General features: G+C 46.3%; 1 protein-coding gene across 1 annotated transcript; it reads left to right on the forward strand.

Moving 5' to 3' along the window:
* Positions 1 to 9,123: 9,123 nt before the first annotated feature.
* On the forward strand, positions 9,124 to 13,385 carry FZD7 (frizzled class receptor 7). The gene has a single exon (XM_052793214.1). The coding sequence runs from the start codon at positions 9,736 to 9,738 to the stop codon at positions 11,467 to 11,469; it is 1,734 nt and encodes a 577-aa protein (XP_052649174.1). The 5' UTR covers positions 9,124 to 9,735; the 3' UTR covers positions 11,470 to 13,385.
* The last annotated feature ends 4,257 nt before the right edge of the window (positions 13,386 to 17,642 follow it).

Below are 17,642 nucleotides of genomic sequence, written 5' to 3' on the forward strand. Positions count from 1 at the left end.
ACACATTTCAGAGGTCTATTGCCTTGCTAACCAGTAGCCACTGGCATCGTGCTGGCTTTGCCCAGAGATGAGGGTCTCATTCAAATTCAGGTAAAAACAATTTAAAGCAAGTTGCAAATGCCCACAGATCACCGACCCTAACAAAATGCTATCAATGCACATATGCAGTTTCCAGGATTAGCACTCATCCACCTTCACCAACATACCATGTTGGGCAGCTTCTAAGATGCTACTGGAGGACTTGTTTGCTTTGCCCAGAAAGTCATTGTTTTATTATTAGATCTCATTTTCCTACATTATCCCTGACCACCTGCATCAGCCTTTACGAAAATAAACCAGTAGGAGTTTGGCAAATACACCAGCATTAATGTCTCTACTTCTGCAATTGCACTTTAATAGCTATCAGCAGCTAGAATTTCAGTTTTCACACCCCAGGCAAAACCCTGCACCTACAGCAGCATGGGGCTGGGAGGCAGGGTCAAACAGAGGAGAGGAATGACACCTATTGCGTTCCCAGCATCACCTCCTACACCGCAGGTCTTGTCGTGAGGCTTGCTCCTCGCCGCTTCGGCGAGACCAGCCCCTGCCCGCCTTGCAGAACTCCCCTGAGTGCGGTTGGAAAGAGCACTGCGGGGCAGGCACATGCCGTGGACTTGCCAAGCCCAGCGCATGGCTGCTCGCTCACATCAGAAAGAAAACAGTAACCTGCCAACGTTTATGATTTCCTTCAAAATTGGGGTTTTTATTCTAGGAGTAACTTCTGCTCCAGGCGAAACCCTCAAACCTGTTCGTAAACAATCTTGAGTAGCACAAGCTTTGAACACTTTAGAGTCCTACAATATTTATGTTTTCAGAGATATTTTGTATCTCTGTAATTTTAAAACACTTGTTGCTTTCTAAAATGGCTAGTGGATACTCCATTACATTGTAGTAAGGAACCCCGTCTCTTGAAAAATGCAGCATAAATATAAGCAAGTTCATCATTAAAACCACGGCTTTACTGTACATGTGTAGCAGCTGACCAAAATATGGCTTTATGGCTAGCTATCAGGTCAATAAGTTATAATCATTGAAAGAAAATCATCTCACCCCAACAACATGGTTCAACAAAAGCCTCACAGCAAACTGCATCCTGTTGCACTTGTGTGAGCAAAGCAAATGAGAAATAGAGAGTTAAAATGTGAGCTTGGGTGCTGTACATCTCCCCTTGAGGTGCTGAGAGTTTTCAGTTATCTCTAAACTCAAAGGGATGATCTGTGGGAGCAAGGAGAGCAGGACCTGCTATTTTTAGAAGTCAGGAGTGAAACAATCTACCACATCAAGCACATAAGAATTTGGCAGCAAATTAGGATTTGAGAGCTCTGAGTACCTTCCCCAGACTGAGCCTGTGGATTACAAAAGACCATAACCATGTCTCAAGTCACAAACATTTCCTTAGCATTTTAAATCCTTTCAAAAAAAACCCCAAAAAACAAAAAAAAAAGATTGAGGAAAAAAATATTAAATACAAACATACACACATTCACAAAAAGAAGCTGAATCTCCATTGTTCTGAGGTCTAGCAAAGAAAATAAATTGTAACGATGGTCCAGGCAAATGTAGAGGCTGCAAAAGCCATGCGGTATTAGACTGAATTCAGAGCAGCATTACAGATGTTACTTTGAATTTCCCAGCTTTGGTAGGTGCAAACCAGACATATGATGTTATTTCTTTTTAGCCCATATGAGAAAATGTTACATGCAGCGGAAATCTATTTCAGACAGCAGTGTTTCTTTAGCAGAATGGGATTTCTCTGATGCTTTGCTTTGCTCCATATGCTTCTAATTATTGCTCAATTCAAACAGCTATTTCTGCATTGACTTGCAGGAATCTCAGAAGGCACCTTCTACGTAGGCAAGAAGCATAGCCCATAAATAATTTCAAAAAGTATTAAAGAGGGGAAGCTTCATAGCTTTTCATTCCAATCTGACTATGTGGTATTTAAATAAACCTCTGTGGCTTTCCAGTAACATAGTAGGAACTCCCAGGTGGCAGGGCTGGGGGAAGAGAGGGAGGAGAGCACTAAACATACTAATGAACATGTAATTAAGAAAATGGGCCCTCATTCACTTCAGAGACTCCGTGAGGAGGGAGCTTATTTGAAGTGCTGCTTTCTGGTTCTCCTCCCTCCACGGAAGGAAATCAGCTTGATATCTCCAGTGCCATTCAGAGTACCTTTGGTCCCAGCTCCAAGAGGGTCCAGTCAATACAGGCTGACACTGAGATAGAAATTATAGTTTAGAAATGACTGGTTAAAAAAAAGGTAAAGGAGAGCGTGTGATGCTGGTCCACAAACCTCACGTCCCCAGTTTCTCAGGAGAGCTGTCTGTAGGCATTGGCATTAGCCCTCTGCCCCTTTTCCTCAACAGCATTGCTTCATTGAAATGCACTTGGGGTCACTGCTGCCTGGGGGCTCTTGTGGAAAGGGAAATTCTCCATACAGCAGCATCACTCATCTCCAGGGCTTGCAGAGATGCAGCATGCAGTAGCCCCACAGAGCAAACCTTCATGTGGCCTCAAAGCAGGGAACCACCTTGGCAAGTGGGTCTCCAGGGCATGATTGGGACCAAAGGAAGAAACAATTCTGTTTAAGAGTTTAACTGTAATTTTGGAGGACAAGGGTTAATTTGTGCAAGCCCATTGGGAAGAGGGAAAATAAAAGTAATTAAAATGTTTGTTTCTCTTGCCAATCCAATTTTGGAAGCAGAGTCAGTTAAGGAAATTTCACCCTAAACATAGGATGGTAGCAGTGATTGGTAATTTAAGCATTCATGGGAGGAGGAGAGAGGATTTTGTAAACAGAGGCTTAGGAATTCCTTAGCCTCTTTAGACATCTGGCAAATTCTGTATTGAATAACAGCTCTTCTTCCCTTGTTTTCTAAGCTTTGGAAACAACATATTTCTGGAGGCTGCACTCATCTTTAGTGAGTCTTAATCAAGCAAAGATAAACCATTTGTTTGAACATCAGGCAGTGGCTTCCTGCCAATATGGTTGTTAGATGGCAGAACCATGTCCCAAGAGAGATGGCAATAGTCCCATTATTCAAGGCATTTAAAATTAGACTAATTATACCACTAGCATATTTAATATCAGTGGCTAAACGATATAGTGGGTCTTTCCCACCTCTTTTTTTGGGCTAAATCCAGTTCTTCTTCCTACCTAAACAGAGTTTGAGGCTTTGATGAGTATCCTGCTCTGTTTCTATTGAAACAAGTAAAACCTTACACATCAACTCAAAGAGGACAAGTGCAAGCCTTCAGTCTGTGCATTAAAGAGAATTTAAGATACAATCTCAAATAGACGAGTCTATAGAAAAACAAAATTAAAACAAGGTTGGGCGTAAATGACAAAACACATCGCACAATGCATTTGACCATTGCATCCCCCACAATCAAAAGGTATCAACAGGAGAGTGATCAGAGCACCAGTGACTATGTCCACACCAACCCCAGTGCTGGAAACAAACATAATTCAGTGTTCACAAATATTGTGGCACCATCTGCAATGAGGTGGGAAACTTATGCACAAACTTGAGACACTTGGCTGTTTTTCAGTAAATTGTTACATACCTCAGTCAGCCTTATGTTGCTAGAGTTGCATGCAGAAATGCTCCCGGATAAGAGTGAGGTCACCTTAATGGCAGCTATGCAAACGGGACAGCTGTACAGAATTGCCTGGCTGAAGGAGGGAGAACTACTTTTCTCTAGCTTTTCTGCAGAGAGATGGGCTTTGTAATTTTGCAGTTCCTTCAGGAAGGACCTAGAGATCAGGTGTTAGCACTTGTCTTTGGCCTCAGAAACTGAAGGGGGACTTACAGAAGCGGGAGTCACACAGGAGGAACAAAATCACTGGGTTTTGGAGGAAAAGGGATGTCTGACAGAGAGTTCAGACTAGGTCAAGGATCTGTGGTGTGGAAGAGAGGTCTGGAGGAATATAATTCTGGGAAGGGGAGCTTGAACCACAAAAAGACACTAGCCAAATTTCTGAAAAACATTCCACGGTGGTGAGAGCAGGCAGGGAAATGTATATTTATTTTTGTTTGGATCTGTAATACTTTCAGGGTTATAAAGCAAGGAGTAACTCTGCTAGAGATCTTTGCAAACCTGGGAGTCATTTTCACAGGCACTGGAAGAAGCTCAGGATAAGCTGGAGCACCCATGAGGCTGGGATGACTGCAGCATCTGAGAGAAGGTGGCTGGCCCAGGAAAGCTGAGGCAGCTCCATCCCAAGCAGTTCTGCTCACAGTGCTGCCCAGGCTGATATGTCACACATCCCAGTGTGTATGGAATTGGCCAAAATCAGCTGCAGCAGTCTGGGAAGCATCCAAGCACTGTGCCAGGACAGAAGCACCTTTTAAGATTTAAAGGATCACAAAGTAAGTTTGCATGTGCCTATGCTACATCCAGATTCTCAGAGCCGGATCTTCCCCCACTGATGGAAGGAGGACAGCAGGGACAAATGTCATTTTTTCCCACTGTCTCTGGAAGCTTCCCTTCTTCATACTGCAATATTTCTGCACCCAGACAGAATGAAGACAGGGCCTGGCAGATAATACTGCTGCCAGCAGATAATTTGTCTTGTTAAAAAAGCACCTACCTTAAGAAAGTGAAATAGGGAGGGATTGCCTGCATTTTATGCCAAAGGGCCCCTGCAACCCTAAAATTGAGAGAAAGCAGATTAAATTCACTTTAAAGAAACAGGGGAACTCAAAGTGTCATGCAAGGGTTAAAATGTGACTGATGTCCTCCCTGAACTGCTGAGTGGGGATGAGCAGATCAACTTCAGGTTTTGTTTTCTTATTCATGGATCTGGGAGATGAAAGCAATCATCAGCCTGATAGCCCATCTTTGTGAATGTTTCCTAATGTTTTCCCCAATTCGATCGTAAATGTGGAAGGCAATGCTGCTTCCCTGTATCCTTTGGGATACTACTTCATAAGCTAATAATTATCTTACAAATCCATGATGCAACCAGCTTTTACCTCTCTCACGGTGGGAAACCACATCCCCTCCAGCAGTATCCCCTTCCTTTTGTCACCTGTGCCCTCCCCATATGCTCTTTTCAATCAGTTTCTTATGTCTTCAATCTAATTTCAAATTAAGCCTCCGTGGTGGGGGGCAGGGGCTTGCCTTCCCCACTCCCTGCCTGTGAAATACCAGGCTCTCCTGCCTCATTACAGAAAGACTAGATTTCTTCGGTGAGCTCAGACAAGATGCAATTTAGAGTAATCTATCAGACTGATAGAAATGCAAGCAGATATAATACTGTGAACTTACCTTCTTTCTAATTATGCAAATCATTATGTAAAATAGGCAAATGCATCATTTCCCCCCAGGCTCCTGGCATTTCCCCACTAAGCTTTAGGGAGTGCAAATTTTGATGTTCTTGCCTCAATAGCCTGCCTGATCATGTAAGAGTGTATGTAAGTATGCTTCAAAATGTTGAGGTTAAAAGTGTCATGGAATTTATTTACTAAACATAACTGGACAAATCTCACAATTCAGGTGGTTGCACCAGGACACATTGGCAGTGCCAGTTAGGAGGACAGCTGGTGAGGCCCAGCAAGTTTCTGGGAGTGGGTGGAAGAAGGGGGAAGCGACAGCCTTTGTTTTTCTGAGGGCAAGGATGACTGGAAGACTTGCAACAGGTAATCTGAAAATGTTCACCCTCAGGCACCCAAAATAAGGGGTGGGGTGGGGTGGGGGTGTTTTGTTTTGATTTCCCTCCCCCCATGGGAAGAGTTTTGTATCAGATGGGATGGGAAACAAGGAAAATGATATTAGCACCATTTAAGGAATCTTTAAAACAGCAGGAAAATATACCATGTAGGGATGACACTCCTCATCCTGACTTAGCTTGGAAGCTGAACTGGATTTATTTTTAAATGTGTAAAAAGACAGATCAATTGTTTGCTCCTAACAATTCCTCCCTATGCATGGTAGTCTAGTCAGACAGCTCCAGAGTTTGTACCAATACCTGAGATTGTAAATCTATTCTGGTATGTTGGACTTGCCAGGACTTTGCTTGTGAAGGTTTATTGCTGACAGACCATGCAGCATACTCAGAACACTAGCAGTTAGGAGATTTTTAGAGAAAACCTTTTGAACTACTATGTGGTTGCAATAGACAATTTCTCAGACACTGAAAGTCTTGTGCAGCACATTTGTTCTGGGTGGCTGATAACCTGGCTAACGGTGGCTGCCCGTTCTTACAGGCTGACGAGAATCCCTCCTGTTGTGAGGAAATTTAAGTAATTTTGCAGGCTAACACTCGTGAATTTAGATTGAGGTAAAAACAGGAGACAAGCACAAGTTTGCTGCCTTTTGAAACGTGGCTGATGCTACTTACAGAGGTTCTGGATGCTTTGGGGTAACCTGCATTCCAGAATCCTGGATTTTGCTGCTGCTTTTCTTCTACTTTTTTTTTTTTTTTTTGTCCCCTGAAAGCTGTCAGGATGTCCTAGACTGACTTAGGAGCCTGGGACTTTCTTAGGCCACAATCTGCCATTGCCTCTCTCAGTGATTGTGTCCCATCTCCCAGTGGGTCTAAATAGGAAAAAAACCCTTGGAATTTGGTAACATGCCCAAGAGACTTTCTTCCTCCATCATAGTAAATTGTGTTGCACATTCCTGCCATCTGGGATGGCCTAGCAGCCTCATTCCATGTGATGTTACTCTTTTCTTATGTCCCTAAGAAATAACCCAGGATACAGCTTTCCTTCCTTCTTCCTTTCTGCCTACCCTTCCACTTCCCTTTTTTTTTTTCTTTTGGCTTCACTCTGATTCTGCGTTATGTTCATCATAAGTGTAATGGAGTCACACAGCTTTTATAGCACATACCAGAGCTCCCAGTCGTCTTTTCGTTCGTACCATGGTTCGGATGAATGACTTTGACAAATAGGACCAGTAGAAAACAGGGGGAACCACTGATGCCATCTGCCCTGTCTTGTAAATAAATACCCAGTTAAAGTCTTGCCACTTGATTTGACATTCCTTACTCTGAATAGTTTCTGTCACTGTCTCCCTATTCCTGAAAGATAGTTTCTTGCAATACAATTTTACCAGCTCTGAACTTGTCTCTTTATGTACAGAAATCAGAATGAGTGATGCATGGGGCAGGAAGTTTGCAGTTGCTTTACTTTCTCTGCATTGTCATTGCCTGCCAGTGAAACAACTCCTTTCATCCAATGTATTTCATAGTGAATATCACAAAATGCTTTGCAGATGAAGTCAGTCATACAAGCCAAAGTGAAAAATAGAGGCTTTAAGGTGATTATTACAGATAGGTGACTCAACAGCTCATGGAGCATTACAGAAAGACGGGATGGGGGAAAAAAAAAAAGAAACAACTGGAAAGAATAATCTTTTTGAAGGTTACTAGCAGCTAAAGAACAAACAATAGAGTAGACAAGTTCATCTAAGTTTGTACCATGGGAGGTTATTTAGGTGAAGAATATCACAAAAACCTGCTTAGTCACGAGGTGTAGAAAAGTGAAGAATTCAGATTACAAGCCTTAACAAACTGAAAAACTGAAGTTCCTCTAAAGCACTCTCAAACAGCTATAACTGAGAATGAAGAAAAGACTTATTTCTTTTCCAGAAGCAACTGTTGCAGCCATGAGTAGCTAGTCCTGCCCATACATATTTTGGAGAGCACAGTATTATTTTTAAAAACATGTCTACTTCTAGAGGAGTACATTTATTTTAGTAAGCCTGTTTATAACTATCAACTTCTCTTAACAAATGTAACAAAAGCTGCAGCTCCATGGTCTTACTGGCACGAGGACACATTGTTCATGAGCAGAAGAGGGTATGGGAAACATTTCTCCAACAATTAACTGTTGGAGTTCCCCTAGCCAAACCCTGCTCTCTTGAACTGCCCTGGAGGACGGCACAGATTGGTGTATTTGCTTAGTTGCTAATAGGAGCACAATCCCGAGTAAAGGAGTAAAAGTAAGAATTTGAATAGTACAGTTCAGGGGACCTCTATCCTCAAAGGCAGGGATGAGGTAGGTTGAATAATACTTGGCCCAAGCCTGTCATTGACCACAGGCTCTCCTAGGTCAGTGTGAAGGAAAAGCAGGCGTTGTTGCAGGGCTTTTGTCGAGCACACCCTTTCTGTGCTGCCGAGGACATGCTCTGCCTGCACGTTCCAGAGGCTGGATGGTTCCAACAACCTGTGTTTGGGCGGTGTACCTCAAAACACAGCTATGCTGCAAAACCCACACTTCTGTCCTTCGCAAATGTATGTTGGTCTAGCTCTAGATCTGCTCAGCATCGCCTGCCAGGCCGGTAACAGCCCTCTCCTGACCTATGCCGTTTTCTCTCTTGCAGGCAGGCTGGGCGCTTCCACAGAGGAACTGCTGTTTTTTTACAGCCTTTTTGAGTCTCTTAAGGGGTTGCAGCAGTGCAGATGGAGATTTAAAATTTCTCCTCTTTGCTTAGGTAACACTGGACGTTTCAAAAAAAGCTGCCTTCCCCCAGCTAAAGCTTCGATCTGCATGAATAAAGCATTTATTCTGCCAGCAAAAAGCAACGGTCATGCTGCGATAACAAATCAAACCCCCCACGCTGGGGGAGGCGATGGCGCACAGACACGAACATCCCGACAACGCAATCAGCTCATTCTGCAAATGTACCCGGGCGCTGCTTCTCCCCCCCCCTTTTTTTTTCTTCTTTTTTTAATAACTCTGGGCACAGGCAGCTGTTTGCATTTTCAAAGCTTGCTCAGAAAGCAGCCAGTTAATTTTAGTTTGCTCGGGCCACCCTGAGCGAGCTGGCTGTCGGCCCCCCTCCCTTCCCGGCTCTGCCCTGCAGCGCGGGGGGGTGGGGGGCCCCGGGGCGGCTCCTCCCGTCCCCGCCCCGGCGGGGATGGGAAAAAGTTGTTCGCAACTTTTTTTTCCGCCGGCGCGGGCTCCTCCCTCCTCCCCTCCCCCCCGCCTGCCCCGCCCCCTGTGCAGCGATTGGCGGGCGAGCGTTGTGAGGCCCCGCCCCCGGCGCGGTTTGTGAATGGGGCCGGCGGCGGGGGCGGGGCCCCGCGGCGCGCCCGCGCGTATATGTGTCTTTTTTTTGTGCCGGGGCGGCTGCGGGCTGGGAGCCGTGGTGCGGGTGGCGTCGGCGGGGCCGCGGGCGGAGCGGAGCGAGGCGGGAGACGCACGGCTGCTCCGGACGCACAGCCCGCAGCGGCGCCCGTCGGGAGCGGAGCCCAGCCGAGCCCCGGGGAGGATCGCGCAGTAATTGGATTTTAAAAGTTATTTAAGCCCCGGAGTAAAATACACGGCTCAGCCGGGCGAGGTAATAATCCGTTCAGCCGTAACCTAAATCCCCGGCGCCGAGGCCGCGCAGCCGGGCGGAGAGCAGCGCCTCTGCCTCGCCGCCGTCGTCGCGGGACCCTGCGCGGAGCTGGCTGGAGCCGTCGCCGGTCTTCGCGCGTCTCTCCCGTTTCGCCGCCGCCTTCTTCGGCAGGAGCAGCTCCGGAAACTTTCGCCGAGGGAAGCGCTGCGAGCGCCGACCCGCCGCAGCCGGGGAAGAAAGTCGCGGAGGGCCGGCGCGGAGCCGCGCTCCCCCCGCCGCCGCGTCCCTGCCCCGCGGAAGGGGCCCCGCCGCTGCCCTCTGGACGCTGATGCCCCTGGGGCGCCGCGCCGCCCGGCTCTGAAGGACTCCCCGCGGCTCCCCGGGCCCCCGGCCGCCCCGGCGATGCGGGCTGGAGGAGGAGGAGGAGGACGCGGCAGCGGAGCGGCCGCCGGCGGCTGCCCCTTGCTGGGCCTGGCTGCGCTGCTGGCCGCCCTGCTGGGGACCCCCGCGGGGGCCGCGGCGCAGCAGTACCACGGCGAGAAGGGCATCTCCGTGCCGGACCACGGCTTCTGCCAGCCCATCTCCATCCCGCTCTGCACGGATATCGCCTACAACCAGACCATCCTGCCCAACCTGCTGGGCCACACCAACCAGGAGGACGCAGGGCTGGAGGTGCACCAGTTCTACCCGCTGGTCAAGGTGCAGTGCTCGGCCGAGCTCAAGTTCTTCCTCTGCTCCATGTACGCGCCAGTGTGCACCGTGCTGGAGCAGGCCATCCCGCCCTGCCGCTCCCTCTGCGAGCGGGCCCGCCAGGGCTGCGAGGCCCTCATGAACAAGTTCGGCTTCCAGTGGCCAGAGCGGCTCCGCTGTGAGAACTTCCCCGTCCACGGCGCGGGCGAGATCTGCGTGGGGCAGAACACATCGGATGCCCCGCCAGGGCCCGGCGGCACGGCGGGCCGGGGGGCCACTGCCCACCCCACGGCTGGCTACCTCCCTGACTTCCTCACCCCGCCGCAGCCCCCCTCCAGCTTCTCCTTCTCCTGCCCGCGGCAGCTCAAAGTGCCCCCTTACCTGGGCTACCGGTTCCTGGGGGAGCGGGACTGCGGGGCCCCCTGTGAGCCAGCCCGGCCCAACGGGCTCATGTACTTCAAGGAGGCAGAGGTGCGATTTGCCCGGCTGTGGGTGGGCGTGTGGTCTGTGCTCTGCTGCGCCTCCACCCTCTTCACCGTGCTCACTTACCTGGTGGACATGCGCCGTTTCAGCTACCCAGAGCGGCCCATCATCTTCCTCTCGGGCTGCTACTTCATGGTGGCAGTGGCCTACGCAGCAGGTTTCTTGCTGGAGGAGCGGGTGGTGTGTCTGGAGCGCTTCTCTGAGGACGGCTACCGCACTGTGGCCCAAGGCACCAAGAAGGAAGGCTGCACCATCCTCTTCATGATCCTCTACTTCTTTGGCATGGCCAGCTCCATCTGGTGGGTCATCCTGTCCCTCACTTGGTTCCTGGCTGCTGGGATGAAGTGGGGCCATGAGGCCATCGAGGCCAACTCCCAGTATTTCCACCTGGCTGCCTGGGCTGTGCCCGCTGTCAAAACGATCACCATCTTGGCCATGGGGCAGGTGGATGGGGATGTACTCAGTGGGGTGTGTTACGTAGGTATCTACAGCGTGGACTCGCTGCGGGGCTTTGTGCTGGCGCCCTTGTTTGTGTACCTCTTCATTGGCACTTCCTTCTTGCTTGCTGGCTTTGTGTCCTTGTTTCGCATCCGCACCATCATGAAGCATGACGGCACCAAGACAGAGAAACTAGAGAAGCTGATGGTGCGCATTGGTGTCTTCAGTGTCCTCTACACGGTACCTGCCACCATTGTCCTGGCATGTTACTTCTATGAGCAGGCCTTCCGTGGCACCTGGGAGAAGACATGGCTCCTCCAGACCTGCAAAACCTATGCCGTGCCCTGTCCCAGCCACTTTGCCCCTATGAGCCCGGACTTCACTGTCTTCATGATCAAGTACCTCATGACCATGATTGTTGGGATCACAACTGGCTTCTGGATCTGGTCTGGCAAAACCCTTCAGTCCTGGCGACGCTTCTACCACAGACTCAGCACCGGCAGCAAAGGCGAGACGGCAGTATGAGACCCCCTTGTCCCCTCTGGCACACACACACATGCATGCATGCACACAAGCAGAGGAGAGGGATACTTGGCAGAAGAGGACGGCAATGGCTCCCTGAATAGGGAGGAAGGGAGGCTTTTCCAAACTTTTTCTTCCTCTCAGAGGGTTTGAAGAAAAAAAAAAAAAAATCTTTGCATAAAGGATCAGACGGGCTGTGTCCAGTGGTGCTTATGCCCAGCTAAGTGGAATAGCACAGAAAAAGAGGCCACTGGTGGGATGGGAGAGTCCTTCACCCACAAGAAGTCCCCTTACTTCTCTCTCCTGCTACCTTGTGCAGGAGAGAAACCCAACCCAACTAAAACCATCCTGCCTTGCTTTGGACGAGAGGGAGGGGAAGCCAGATCTGTTGAGCTACCCCTGCCGAGAAGTAGCCAAACCTTCTCTGAATTGCTGGGGTCAAACTGCAGCACAGGCAGGGTAACTCCCGAGCCTGAGCTTACTGCCTGCTCCTTCCAGCTCGGCGGAGCAATCACGTGAGTACTGCACAACCAGCTACAGCCCAGATCGTGTGCTGGTGAGATGCCTCTGTTCTGTCAACTCACAAGTTCCTTTTTATCTCAGTGATACCTGTTGTAATTGTTTTAAAGTGAAAATTCGGCCCTTGGTCTGTTGTTCTTGCTGCTGTGGGGAAGGAGGGGGTTGCTATTCCACACCCTGAAAAGAAATGACTTGTTGCTTTTCAGCAGAAGGCTTTTCCCCCTTGCCTTTGTTCTAGGAGACAAAGGGGGAAACAAAAGTGTTTTCTATGTAGAAAGGCATAAGCATGGGATCGGTTTTTATGGGCAAACTAACAAAAAGAAGTCGTTGAGGTTCACCCTTGGATGTGAGGAGCTTGCAGAAATAAACATTCCTTTTATGAAAAAGGAGGAGGCAGGATGTTTTCCTACCGTTCAGTATGGGTCGCTTTTCTAAGCTGAAGGAAACGCAAGAAGAGCGTAACTGAGAGCACCTGCCAAAACGAGAGCCATTAAAATATGTAACAAAGATACGATTTTTTTCTTTCCTTCCCATAAACCTGCTTTCTCTCCTGCTTTGCAGTGAGCTCACTGCAGGTAAAGTCGATACACAGCTGGCTTCTGGGGACAGGAGGAATCCTTTTGGCTCACGATGGACCCTTTGCCTGCTCCTCAGGTTCCCTGAACTGCATGGCAATGATTTGTGGTGCAGGAGGGGGCTGGGGTTAAGGTTTAAAAGCAAGCAGTTACTGCAAGTGAGGAGCCTTCTCATTTCAGCTAAAATGCAGCTGGTTAAGTTTCCAGTAATCACATCTTGGAAGGAAAGACATCCAAAAATTAATCATCAAATGCATTGTTTTCTTTTTGAAATGTGACAGATTTTTCTATTCTGAAATTTTTATGTTGACTTCTTCATATTTTATTTTTTGCATACTACTTTATATTTGCTGAAGGGTTGTTTTTATAAGTGTATGTGTGTGTGTATATTCTTGCCTAAGGAGAAAATAGGAAATTCTGGATTTTTAGCAAGTCTCCACCCTATAGCTGCTCTTCATTTTTTGGGGGGAAAATTGTCTGGAATGAAACTTAAAAAGAAAAAACCTGTTCAGGGTGAGGGGGCAGACTGCTGCTGTCTGAGAGTGTACCAGTAGTCTGGGCATAAGGAATGGGCCCATCAGCCAAATCCTTAAGTAGATCTGATTTCAGACTTGCAGGGCTTAGGTTTTTGTCTTTTATAATGTGGATGTGGAAGATAAAGGAAAAAAAAATGCGTAAGACAAGTGCAGTATGTATATTTTGTAAATCTCATTTTTGTAAGAAAATATGTATTTATGTTTTTACTTGATTTTTTTTTAAGGTCTGTATGAGGCCCTGCTTCATCCCATGTACAGATCACTAAATAAATAATTTTTAATACAAGGGCTCCAATGAAGTTCTTTCAGTCTTTGAACACTCGGCAGGTTATCGAAGGGGGGGGCAGCTCAGTGAGTGGCATCTCCTCCCCACTTTGTTGTGGGAGATGCAAGAGACTTTTGGGTGAATATATTGTGAATATACTGATGAGAAATTCAGCTGTGACTTGAAACTGGCCTTTCAGAGTACCAGCCCCTCACAATAGGAGATCACATTTTGAGACAGTTTCAAATGTTTGCCCTCACTTGAGGTACTTGCATCCTAGCCAAGTTTTCTTCCAGGCTCTGCCTCTTGCTGAGGCCAAGCTGATAAACCAGTTTCCTTATCTAGAAAATAAGGATAATGCTCTCTTCCTATTCCAAAGAGACTTTGAGATTGAGAACCGGAGGGTGCTACAAGTGCTGTAAATTAAATCCTTGCTTTGACGGGTGGAGTGTTTTAGGGAAACACTAAGAACTACGTCCTTTTCAATAGCTTTCAAAGGGCAGTATTTTGAACTGGCTTTTTTTCTCCCCTAGCACCTTTGCTATCTCCAGTTTTGTTCAGGTGAATTTTACTTTAATCTTAATAGCTAGCCCAAAGCCTACATTCTTTCTTATCACAGTCATCTGAAAGCTGACAGCTTCAATGGAATGGTCTATTTTATTTCATTTTTTAAACTGAAATGAATGTTTAGATCTCAAGCTGTGTTGCTACAATCACGGAAAGTGCCCCGGCAAACAGAATTTTACATCTGTGAAATGATGATAGTTTCCAGCTTTTCTCTCGCAATGATTTCAGCCTATTTATTGGGTTCATCACCCTTCCTTTGCTTTAAACTATGGCTATACTAAAATTTAAGCTACAGCACAGAGATCCAGGATGCCTTAGCTAGATGCCATCATGGTAGCTGTATCTGCACTGCAATATTGTTTCATTTACTGAGGCACAGTGTGCAATAGTTGTACTTTCTCTCAGGGCGCTACTTTATTCGGACACGGTGCTCTCAAACATAACCTTTTACATTTATAGTGTACGAACTACTGATTTAAAGTTCTTTTCAGAGCTAGCCCCGTTTGTGCTGCCTCTCTAGAAAAGCCACATCTTTTATTTGAAAACACCTCTAGCTGCTCCCCAGAATCACTCACTTGTCAAGTTTCCTTTTTGAAAAGGCCTCTCCTTTCCTGTGAGTCAAGCTGCTTCAAACCGCTCTATGACATGAGCTCGCTGGTCATTGCTGAGGGGGGTTTCACTCCACTCGCTTAGGAAACCTGAACCTTTCTATAAACATTTCCTCCCATTAATCCATCAGTGCAGCCAGAGCAATGGAACGGCTGAAACAGCTCGCACTCTGAAGGACTGGGAACTGACGGGAGCAGTGGTGTGACTGATGCCCCTGAGCTGTGCAGCCACAGCTGCGTCGCTAAACATGCAATTAATCCTTAATACATCATGGACAGCTAAGCCTGCAATTCATGCAGGCGGCCTGTCCCACTGCTCTTCTCTCCACTTACCACCCATCTTTGCTAGTTGGATGAGAAGCTGCATTTAGGTGTGATCGCTACTTTTTTGTCCATATGTGGAAAAACTTAAATAGACTTTTTTTTTAGTTCACGAGACAGTCATATCTGAAAGGAAATGTCTCTGTTTCCACCAGAAACCACTAAAGCTGAATGCTTTTATTTCACTATTTCCTATTAGGTACTTCTGGATTTAAAGTCACTTATGAAAAACTATCCAAATCCTGGGATTTAAGTTGATTTTTAAAATTTGAGATTGTAGGTGAAATTTGATGCTGGTGTAAAGTAGAAGCAACTGCTATTCACTTTTAAGCAGATGTGACTCGCATCAAGACTGAATTTGCTCACAGTGGAAACAATTTGGAGAATTTCAAGTAGTGATACCGTCTGGCCTTCTGAAATAAAAATCTCTATCACCATTCTGATAACAAAGTACCAGTTACTTTCATAATGGAGTACAATTTAAAAAAATCTCTTTGTGAAGCTGTCTGGAAAAAAGGAGGAAAAATAAGCCTTTACTAACCTTTGCTAATCGCTGCAAAACGATTTTTCTTGGAGTAATGTTTAAGTCCACTTTCAGTTAACATTTTTTTAAGTTTAAGAAAAGTTTCCTAACCTTCACCTTTGGCTCTTGTCTATGCAGCAGTTTTGGTTTACAAGACCTTGGCAAGGAACAGTTATCATTGATCAATATCCCTGTAAGTTTACGCCATATACTACATTTTCATGAAAAATATATAAACACTGGCTCTTAAGTTTCAGAGGTGTTTGTGTTACTTTCTAGAATAAAGTATTATTGTTTCAGGCAAGTTAAACAGAAGGCTTTAACGGTTCTAGAGTTCATGAATAGCAGCAGCAACTGAATGTTTGTCTCTGCAGAAAAAAGTGCTTTTATAATACGTCAGTGTTTGTTTGGGTTTATTTTTGGTGGAATACCCACACCAGAGATTGAATGTTTTTGTCTAAGTACTTCACCCGCAACCAATAGCTTTGCATGCAAGTAAAAAACCACACATCTCTGTTCACCAACTGGCAACAGTAAACATTATTTGTAATTTCACATGGGTTTAGAAACCAAATTACTAGCTTGTATCTTAAATAGTCTTTCTTTTCTGCATCTCATTCTTGCTTCCTTCCAGACCTTACAGGTACTTCGTATACACCCTGCTCTCCATACTTGCTTTCTACACCTATTATTTTTTTAAAACCATGAATCCAGCCAAAAGAAATTTAGTCTGTTGCTTGGAAAGGAAAAGACAATTCTGAATCTTTCAGCACTATGACTGTTCATTGAGATAGACTACTGCCAAGCCTGTTCTATATAAACCAGGATAGTTGTTTCATGCCAACATGAGTGTGTGGTTTTGGCAGCTACAACACTGCACAGTATAATATAGGATTGGGAGAATAAATACAGCGCATGGCAAGTTCCCAAATGCCCCACTTAGAACTGACACATTTTGACTAAAATGATGCCCAAACTGTAAAACTAAAATACGTACATCAGAGTTTAACACTGCTTACACAACCAATTTGTGCCGCAGTCAGAGGAGGACGGGAAGGGTTTTGACGCTGTTTAAACCCAAGGTCCAAGGTTGCCTGGTTCAGGTGGCTGGGCATTGCTTGTCTCAAAACTAGATCAGTGGAAGTAAGGCACAGCACTTTCTCCTAATCCCGGTAAAGTTCGAGATCAAGCACAGCGTTACCTCAGCTGCAGCCAAATAGGATTCAACTCAATGGTGCACAGTGAGAACAGACAGGCCCAAACAGGGTCATGAGTGCATACTCCTCTACGTCGCTTGCTCCTTTCTGTACAGTCAGCCTAACCATGCCAGGAAACTATGGGACTGGGATAAATGAGAATATGGATAAAAAGCAGGAATAAGCAGGGCCTAGAGCACATTTTTAAATAACAATTGTAAATAGAGGGGGGATCACTTATCCATATTAGTCAGGAAATCCTGCTAGCAATAACTTGTTCATTTTGGCTGCCCCAGCTGTGTCACAACTTGGGTTGGTTATACGCAACGCTTTGCTTAAGCATGTTACTCTTACAAATACAGGTGGAAAATCAGTGTGTGCTGCCTAGGGCAGTAGTCTATATGAGTAGGCTTTGGCTGCACAGGTCTTGGAAATTAACCCCATCATGTGGCTGCCAGGGTAGCCATAACGTTACTATTTACACTAGGATCCCAAAAGCCAGCATGACAACTAGAAAGATTAAAAAAAAGAGGCCCAGTTTTTCACTACCTCCAGCTTTACTGGATGTATTAGCAATTCTAGCATTGTTCTCAAACCAATCTGCAGGAAGGCAATGCTGTTCTCAGGGCAGGCAAGGAGTAAGATTATTCTCACTGTGCTGTCCTTTTCCTCAGGCTAACATACAGAGGGGCTTCAGAAAAAGCTTGTTGTGAATGGGGAATTCTGACGGGAGTTGTAGCAGAAGAAAACCAAGTTATCTGACTCAGATGGACACAAAAGGGTGTTCTAGCAAGTAGGCACTAACGTAGGATTTGGAAGACAAGTGCTTGATTACCTGCACTGTCACAGATGGTGGAGAGATCACTTACAGCCAGACTTTGAGCAGTATTCAGGCAGCTAAAGATGCAGGCAGGTACACGGAAAGCACTTTTCATAAGTGCTTAAATTCCCAGGTGCATGTCTTGGTAATCGACTGGAAAATCTCATCTCTGTCTCTAATTCCTTGTCTATAAAATTGGAACAATGGCACTTCCCTATATTATAGGAATGTTGTGAGAATAAATAC

This window comes from Harpia harpyja, chromosome 7 (assembly GCF_026419915.1).
Source record: "Harpia harpyja isolate bHarHar1 chromosome 7, bHarHar1 primary haplotype, whole genome shotgun sequence".
Lineage (NCBI taxonomy): Eukaryota > Metazoa > Chordata > Aves > Accipitriformes > Accipitridae > Harpia > Harpia harpyja.